This window comes from Brachyhypopomus gauderio, chromosome 13 (genome assembly GCF_052324685.1).
Source record: "Brachyhypopomus gauderio isolate BG-103 chromosome 13, BGAUD_0.2, whole genome shotgun sequence".
NCBI lineage: Eukaryota > Metazoa > Chordata > Actinopteri > Gymnotiformes > Hypopomidae > Brachyhypopomus > Brachyhypopomus gauderio.
Window position 1 is genome coordinate 5,204,331 of NC_135223.1, and position 9,223 is coordinate 5,213,553.

A 9,223-nucleotide genomic window follows, 5' to 3' on the forward strand; every position below is an offset into this window, starting at 1 on the left:
CATAATACGGACACAGGAATATGCGACTATTTATGCAAAAGTAATTGGACGCGTGTTGTTGGAAATAATGCAGGAGTTCATTAGCAGCGCTCGAGTCCACACACAGTTCTTGGAGAGGAGACCCACACTACCAAAGACCGGCAGGATCAAGTGGGCTTCATTGACTACACCAAACTCACCTCGAATTATTCCGACATGGGGGGGTCTTCGTCTTCAAGATTTTAAATGGTCTGTCTTTTGCGCACCGCACAACAGAAAAGCATCTTACTAGACAACATTACATTGTACACAGAACGAAATCTATTAATAAACTACAATTTTAAAAAAGTTCTGTTTGCTAAGCCTGAATACAATGTAAACCTTGTCTGGTAAAGTAAAATGGTTATATTGCAGGATCCATTACAACATACACTGTGGGGTGACCTGATCCAGGGGATTAGTGCATAGTCTCTAGACCTTCATACTTCATTCTCACTCTTCATACCATCACGACCGCGCGCGACAGCGGCGTGTATGCAGTCATAGGGCGCGTGCTGGTCGCGTGCTGCAGTCCTGGAATGTCTCGTTCTCGTTAACCGCAGTCCACTAGTTTCTAGTCTACTAGTTAAATGTGTGGGTAAAGAGGCTCGTGTGGCCCTTTATCGAGCTGACTTCAGTTTGTGAGGTGACCTAGATTGCTCTGAAAGGGTTTACACAGTAGGAACTCTGTAAATAGACAGACGAGGTTTCCGAAGTTGAGGCGCAGAAGCGGCTTCTAACGGTTTAATCACGGTGTTGCAAGAGCGCCTCCAAGTGGAAACTAACTGCACTGCGTTTCCCCAGATAGATTCAGGGATATATATCGTTACGATTTGGGCTTAGAGCTTAAACAGAAGGAACTGAAGTAACGGAAGAAAACAAAGAAAGTCAGAGAGTCTTTTAAGATATTTATTTTAAAAATAATCTGTAGAAAAACTTTACATAAAAATATCCAGGGACAAAAATGCCAAAACAAAAAGGTATTTACTTCAGTTTACATTCAAATATCACATTTAAGCAAAATGACAGATGTATTTGGCCCATGTAGACTGGTGTACAAAAACTAGGCTCTCCTTCACCGGACCGTGGCTGTCACACAGAAGGACCACGGTGAGGTTCCTACCCTAAATGTACGGGGTGGAAAAGCAGGATTTGCCCCGGGGTGGGGGGGGTGGGGGGGTTCCTTTTTCCCACACCAGCTTTGACTACAAGCTCAGGAAGATGAAGCAACTTTTAGGCTGCCAGAAACCAAACACACCGCTCACCAGCGACTGGTCTTTGAGAAGGTCTTTGGCACAAATACTTAAAAAAAAAAAAAAAAAAAAAAAAAAAAAAAAAATTAAAACCCCAAAAACAAATAAATAAATAAATAAATACAACACAAAAAAAAAGAAGCTTCCATAAAAGATCTTGAAAGCTTTTCTGAAAGTAAACATGTTGGAGTGCAAATCGAATACTTGGCAGCAGAGATACTTATATACGTGTGTAAAAAAATAAAAATAAAAAACAAAAAACTACCCAGCTAAAATTTGAAGAGGACATGATTCTCCATGTAGCTAAAGGTCAGTGACCATCCTGTACTCGAGTACTGTCCTTTATGAGGGGGGTGAGCAGGCAACCCACCAACGAAATCCAAGCAACAGAACAGCAAGACCTTTGCACAGGGTACCGTCAGACATGCTGTACTGTAGTGGAAAAGGAGCCAGTCATTCTGTAACCAGACAGGGTGAAATATTTGGCACTAGTATAAGCTCCACCAACGTAGTGTTCGTGGTCTTCTGGACTTGGACCGTTTACAGAAATAATAGAAAGACGAGTATAAAATGCAGGCGACTCCTTTTGCAGCCTTTACCAAAAACATAAAAACGTCCAGTTAAATCAGCCACCCTTCATAGCTCTGCTGGGAACAGAGTGAGAAATCAGATTTCCCAGAGTGAGAAGTCCATCTCTTCGTGGAATCAGTTACAAATCATTCTTCTCAACACACAACACACACAGGGCAGGCAAGTACGAAAAACATTTGTGGAGAGGACGACAAACGCACACGCACACTTCGAAGTGGACTTCGTTACACTCTGAATGCTGGGTATTGGAAATAATAATCCTTACTGACCGCTCAACCAAGAACAAGGATAAAATCAAGTGGCGGGGATGTGGTCCGTGAGTGAAGACACACACACACTAACATAAGAACACTTAGTCGTCAGGCCTCTGGCTGTGGTAGCCCTACAGACTGGACACAGATCCCGTTATGAACTCTGTCGCCATCTGCTGGTGGAGAGGCTGGGATGCACGTGTGGCAAACCAGCTTGTTCGGGATGTCGTCGGGCAGAATTAAATATACACTTGAATGTTTTTAGCATGTGCAAAACCACACCCGCTGTACACAAGAATGGCTCATGGTTTGAACATGATAAAAAAAAAAAAAATATGTACATAATCACAAACCTGATCTGTTACAAGAGCTCACATTCGTCACAAAACACAAAACAAGTAAACTTTGAAGAATTAAAAAATTAAAAATTAAATTAAAAAACACAAATGGTTCAGAAAAATAAAAACACCCATATTGCACGAGTAGTTCTAAACGTAGAGTTTAGTGTGTCGTCATGGAAACGCACGTTAAAGGTGGGGGAGGGTGAAGGGGCAGGAGAAACGTGAACGTGTGTAACAAACAGGAACACGGCCCATTCAAAACAGGAAGTTACGGACGACATCGCCAGGCGACCTGTACGATGGTGTTCGAGTCGACGCCTCTGGCGGGAGGAAGTGCTACCTTTGACCTGTGGCGGGTGGGGGCCCCTATCTGCTGAGGTTGGAGGGTGCCGTGTCCCTCCTCCGTCGACGCCAGCTGTTCCGGTTGTGTTGGGGGGAGTGGACCCGAGGCACAGGCAGGGCGCCGGGCTCGTAGCCGGCCGCGTGGGGCGGTCCCTTCGGTCCAAACCTCTGGCCGCTGGGGAACTAGAGGAAAGAGGACAAGCAAACAGAATTACGAGCTACTTTAGTAAACACGAGTGCGGGAGGACGGAGTTACTACACGCCACATCCTCACACCTGTCAAGGATTCGTTCAGTGCAGTCGGCAATGGTACTTACGAAATTAATATGAACAGACGAATTAAAACAAAAAGAACTCCACACTCAAAATGGAGCAGGGCAACAAAGCAGGGGGGAATAAAAAAATGGCTGAAATGCAGACAGCAGTGCAAATTTCAGGAGCCATACACACCAGAATGTGGAGAACGGACAGAAAAACGGTAATAAATAAAAACCACCTGCGATATCTCACACAAAGACGAAGCAGAATCCCAACGCCCAGTTGACCAATCAGACGCGCTCTGGCATGAGCCCACAGGGCTGTGCCAGAACACTGGAGGTCACTACGTACCTTGACGGGGGGCTGGTGGTGGTGGTGGTGGCCCGGCAGAGGAGTGAGGTAGATGGGGGCGGGGGCGGGGTGCGGTAGGCGGTATCCGGCACTCAGGGGGATACACCCATCCGCGCACACTGCCAATCTCCCGGGCAACGGCGGAGGAACCGGTCCGCATGCTGGAAGCGGTTTTCGAAGCTGAGGAGAGATGGAGACGGTGAGGGTCAGGGGGAGGAGCTCCAGCTCTCAGCACACCTGTACAAGGTGTACCTGAAGACTCCGCCCCCCCCAAGCCCCTCCCACTATTCTCCCACAGGTGTACATGACGGCTTGGGTACGGTCATCAAAGCAGCGTCTACCTGCAGCCTGGAGGACGCCGGGATTTTGCCCCAGTCGGCAGGATTTGCCCCGTTCTGCTGCCTCTGCTGAGTGCCAGTTAGGGTGGACACAGGGAATGGTACCGTAGTCCCGTACGGAACAGAGTCGGAGTCCTGGAGGAAGTTGTGGGCGTGTATCATATTGCACAATCATTGCAGATATACACAATATTAGGATCTACTAAAGGATCTTGTAGAAGACACAAGCATTGTCAAATACTCAACAAGTCAACACTGCTAGAAATTCACCTGCCACAACGCGGCACGTTTTACACACTTACGTTGTCACTTCCGGAGAGGGAAGAGACGGAGGACGATGAAGAGGACGATGGGGATGACGACGAAGAGTGCAGCTGAGGGCTGGGCAGAGACGCAAGTGGATTGGCAGTCTGGACGGGGGCGGAGTCTCGCTGCTGGTCAGGATTACCCCCAAACTGGACAACTGCGCACACACATTGGCAGTTTAACTACAGCTGATGAAATACAAACTTTTACTGCAAACTACAGTACATTAGATGAAAGAACTTGGTGCAGCATCGGAGACCAAACTTACCACATTGATTCATTCTGCCATTGTGACTGTCGCCCCATTTTTGCAGGATCCACTCCCTGTAGTCGATCACTTCCTGGGTCAGCCGAATGACCCGTCCTAGGGTACTGGGGAAGCGAGAAGGACACGCATGCCAAATCAACGCCAGGAAATGACGTCCGAGACACACACCTACATCTACTAGAGCAGATTACCCATTCCCTGGTTTAAAGCTTTACGACGAGGCTTTTTGTTGGTTATAATTACAATGTGTAGGGAAAACAAACCACCAAACAGAGTGAATTGTGGTTTTATTGTAGCCCAACAGGGCAGAAGCGTTTCATTCAGCACCGAGGCAAACACGAACCTGTCCACGTCTCTGTTGGGGTAGGAGCGAGCTAAGGGTGACACGGCGTGGCTCAGGACGATGTAGGCGTAGTCGAAGACCTGCTTCACCTGCAGGGCTCCGTACGAGCTGCGTCCCACATCGTTACCTGGTACACACACACACACACACACACACACACACACACACACACACACACAGAGAGAGTAAGGTGAAGGTACTAACCAGATATTCAACCCATAACTCATACAATGTTCATCAGGGTATCATATGGTGATGGCTATGATATCAAACACAAATATTAGCAGTCTGGGCCTCGTACGCTATGAATTTCAGATACAAAGCAGCTCGGGACCTGGTAGGTTTGGGTCCTCGATGCACAGCGTGGACGGCCTGTGACCATTGGTCATCGCCTTCATCATCTCCTCCTTAGCCAGGTATGCACCTCCGTTCTTCACACGAATGCCCGTCTTCAGGTAGTTGAAGTTCCTGCCGTACAGCTCGAAGAACTCGATCAGGAGGATCCCCAGGTTGATGTTTGTGCCTCTGCAGTCTATTCGGGGGTGGAGCTGAAACAGAGCAGACACATCAACCAATCACTTCCAACCAATCATGGAAGGCCATTAGAATCCACCAATCAGTATGTGCGCATTCCGAAACAAACAACATTCAACGCGCTAGCAACAATCATGTGAACGTCACACTGCCGAGTCTCCAGTTTCGGGAGTACTTTAACCTTCTCATTATAAACAAGTATGAATAATACATGTGCAACATCAACCCTCCCACTCCATTACACCAGTTAGTTAGTATACCATCCGTAACGCCCGTGTAATCTGTAGTAAAGTGTTCCGTCATTGCAGGTAGTCTCTGCACGTTTACACTGTGTCCTGGATGAAGGACACACCCTCCCTCACTCAACACCGCCCCACGACTACAGCTGCAAACCTACAGCAGGTAATGACATCAGAAGAAAGCCCCAAATCCCATTGGCTGGCCATGAGTCAATCACTAATCCGTCACACCAGAACCAAAAGGGCGGGTGCAAGTGCCCCCAGCAGACCCGGAGTTGAGGTCAAGCTGTTCCCGCCCCTGAGGCCCAGTAATGAGGAGTGGCATCTTCTCAAGTTCTCAGCTAAAATATCGGGTGCATCAGGACATTTTCAGGTAATAAGCCAAGAGCTCCTCCACAGGACCAGACGTGATGGGAAGACCAGCTTCTAACCACGAGCTGTTAGGACGACCGACGCAGACACCTCCAGCCGAGAGGCCTGTAGTTCTGGAGGCCAATTTACCACCACCATGATCCACGGTATCGAGCGGCAGCCATGAAACTGAACATCTGAGCAGTGGAGTAGGGTCGGGGCGGTCCGAGCTGTAGATTGGGTCGCTGTGGAGAAGCGGTTTCGCGCACCTGCAGGAAGCTGATGGCCATCAGGATGAGACAGTAGGAGCTGATCCCGCCGGTGAACACCTCGTTGAGGTCCCGCTGGAGAAGAAACTGCTTCAGCACAAAGATGAGATACGGCAGTACAGAGTACTTCTGAGAGAGAGAGAGAGAGAGAGAGAGAGAGAGAGAGAGAGAGAGAGAGAGAGAGAGAGAGAGAGAGAGAGAGAGAGAGAGAGAGAGAGAGAGAGAGAGAGAGAGAGAGAGAGAGAGAGAGATATGCATATGTATTTTAATTATTATCAAATTTATTTATTAGCAGTTCAATTATTACATTTATTAATTAACAGTTCTGTATGTATCTTTTCATTGTTCTATGTTATGGATATACATGCATATTGATACTTTATGTTTACATTGATGTACAATTTTTATTTTTTTTTATTTTTTAATTTACTTATTTATTTATCATTTTTATATATGAATGCTTTGACAATACAAATGTGAATTTGTCATGTCAATAAAGCAACTTGAACTTGAGAGAGAGAGAGAGAGAGAGAGAGAGAGAGAGAGAGAGAGAGAGAGAGAGAGAGAGAGAGAGAGAGAGAGAGAGAGAGAGAGAGAGAGAGAGAGAGAGAGAGAGAGAGAGAGAGAGAGAGAGAGAGAGAGAGAGAGAGAGGACATCATTTGCATTTTTAGGATTCTGAGAAGAACAACTAAAAATGAGAAACAGTGGAAGTCAAACATTTTCCAAGATTTTCAAACAACCATCGAGAGGACGACAACTTATTACCTGCAGAGGCTGTTCAAACGCATAAAAGCTCGAGTTAAAACAACAACAAAGTCAAGATTCTCAGCAGATGTTTCAGCAGAACTCAACATCTAACCCAGCAAAGCTTCACCTTCAAGTGATCTTTAATGAAGCGCGCGGCCTTGACGCCAGTGTCCATGTTGAAGCTGATGTCCACTTTCACTTCGGTTTCTCTGTCGGTCAGTTTAATGATGGGAACCTGGAGAGAAGGTTCAGAACAACTTCAGAACAGAACTCGCGCTGGAGCGACCGATGCCGGGTCAGCAAAACAGCCCACAGCTGGTAGCCTAGCAACAGAGCGTCCAGGCACCCAGCCTGGTGACTGACCGTAGCCTTGTCCAGGATTTTGATGGAGAAGGGCTCGGCGAGGTGGTGTTGCCTCAGTGCCTGGTCCAGCTGCTGCAGGGGGGGGTGGTCCCACTTCCCAAACACCACCAGGTCAATGTCACTGTCGGAGGCAAGCAGAAGACAGGCCTCGGTTAGCATCCCTTTAGACCGCACACAGGACCGCACGTCACTCAAAGAATCGCCTCGGGTAAGAAGTTCAACCTTGTCGGGAGATACAGGCCAGTGCTGAAGCTGCCAAATATCTGAACCTTGAACGAAGAGAAAAACACAAACAAAGGTGGAAAACAGACGTTAGATCTCATAGTCACCAGTGGTGGAAGCATGATGAAGGATGTGGATGTTTAAGGTGTTTAATAAAGACTTGTATCAAGAGTATTTGGTCTCATCACATTGAAATTGGCCATTATACTTTTTGATGAAAAAATCGATTACCATTCGTATTGCTACCAAACCACTAATAACACTGCTAAGCAACACTGATATTTCTGCACCCGTTTTCATGACTAATAAACAGAACATGTGTGGCTGTAGAATTCCTGCTGGACACGTTGGGTTACCCACATTAGCTGAAGGCCACAGGCCCTTGATCACCGTCTCGATGCGGTTCACCACGTCTCTCCTCATGGCCTCCTCTTCTGGCCGTGGGGACATGAACTCGTAGAAGTCCACAATCTCCTCGTGGAGGCTGGTGGGACGTGGATTAAGATGAAGAGACATCCAATAACTATACAGCCTGACCACAAACATCTAAACGATCAAAGATCAGATTATTACTAGTGCAAAACACAGCAATGTACTAGTGAACACAGAAACCGAAAATAAATATTTAAAATTTGCAATTTTCCAGTTTTGACTTAAGTGAGAGTTTTTCCAAACAACGCAGGCCTACGTTACATCGCACCACAGACCTGAGGCTTAAATGCATCACCTCGATTAGACACACGCAAACCGGTTTCCCCCCTGAACAGTTACAGCAGATAATTAAATGTGAATCTCGAGGAGAAAAAGTTATGGAGCGTCCAGGCTGTTGGTGGGGAAAGTGACCCCCAACAGCCGGTCCAGGGCTGGGGAAGGAAAACACCCTTACCCATTAACTCCTGCACTGTATTTCCTCGTCTTCCATGGCGTCCCAGAACAAAAGTAGTTGCCATTGGAGTTGGAGAGCAGGTAGTTGATCCCGAAAGTGCTGGCCTTGTTGTGTCCGCTCCCCGGGTGGTGGCTGTGGACCTCAGGGACCAGGGAGACCTGGTGTGGGTGCTGTGGGTGGTGATGGGGCTGGTGCAGGTGGAGGTGCACCTGCTGCTGGTGCTGGTGGAGCAGGCAGTTGCTGATATTGTGCAGATGTTCTGTGAAACTGAAATGAAGTTCGGCACCGTCGGCGGAGACGCTGCACGCGCCCTCACTCGGTCCGGACGGGTCCGGACTGTCCGTCTCCGAGTCCACGGAGGAGGACGGGGACAGAGACCCGTTCTTGTGAGGACCGGTTCCGTTCCCCGGTCCCACGCAGGGTCCGTTCAGCACGGTGAAGTTGCAGGTGCTGAACGGCGCGTGCAGGTTCGCCGGCGCGCTCGGGAAGAACCGCGAGGAGACGGAACCGCCGTTAACGAAGTGATGGGCGACGCAGCCGGTGATGAGCTTGCCCGGTACCGGCGGGTGTCGCGGGTGGTCGGAGCGGCTCCGCAGACCCTGCGAGGTCTCCCAGATGCGCATCCACAAGGCGGTGGCGGGTCCCTTCTGTTCGGGCTGGGTCCAGGCGACCCTCGGATCCATTAACGTACCGGGCCGGAGCAACTGCCCACTGTACAACACCGCCCCGCCGGGAGACAGACGTGCTCGAACGGGGTGGAGGAGTTTTAAAAGACCAGCAGGACCAGGACCGGGAGCTGCTGGAAACGGTTCTGCTGTAAACGGTTCTGCTCCAGCGTTTCCAATATGGCGCAGTCTGTCAAAAACCCCGAGTGCGCATGTGTGGGGGATTTAAAGCGTGTCTAGGCCACGCCCCCAAAACGAGACCTACCCACAGACCTCCAAAACCAAA

The 9,223-nt window shown here is 48.6% G+C and overlaps 1 protein-coding gene across 1 annotated transcript; it reads right to left on the reverse strand.

The window, feature by feature from the left end:
- Positions 1 to 913: 913 nt before the first annotated feature.
- Positions 914 to 9,117, reverse strand: LOC143473886 (terminal nucleotidyltransferase 4A-like). The gene is made up of 13 exons (XM_076971064.1): positions 8,273 to 9,117; positions 7,747 to 7,870; positions 7,387 to 7,433; positions 7,165 to 7,285; positions 6,929 to 7,036; positions 6,054 to 6,182; positions 4,995 to 5,208; positions 4,661 to 4,787; positions 4,318 to 4,421; positions 4,046 to 4,206; positions 3,747 to 3,878; positions 3,406 to 3,585; positions 914 to 2,979 (listed from the first exon to the last, which is right to left on the reverse strand). Exons 1-13 carry the CDS (start codon positions 8,953 to 8,955, stop codon positions 2,821 to 2,823), a joined length of 2,289 nt encoding a protein of 762 aa, XP_076827179.1. The 5' UTR covers positions 8,956 to 9,117; the 3' UTR covers positions 914 to 2,820.
- Positions 9,118 to 9,223: the final 106 nt, after the last annotated feature.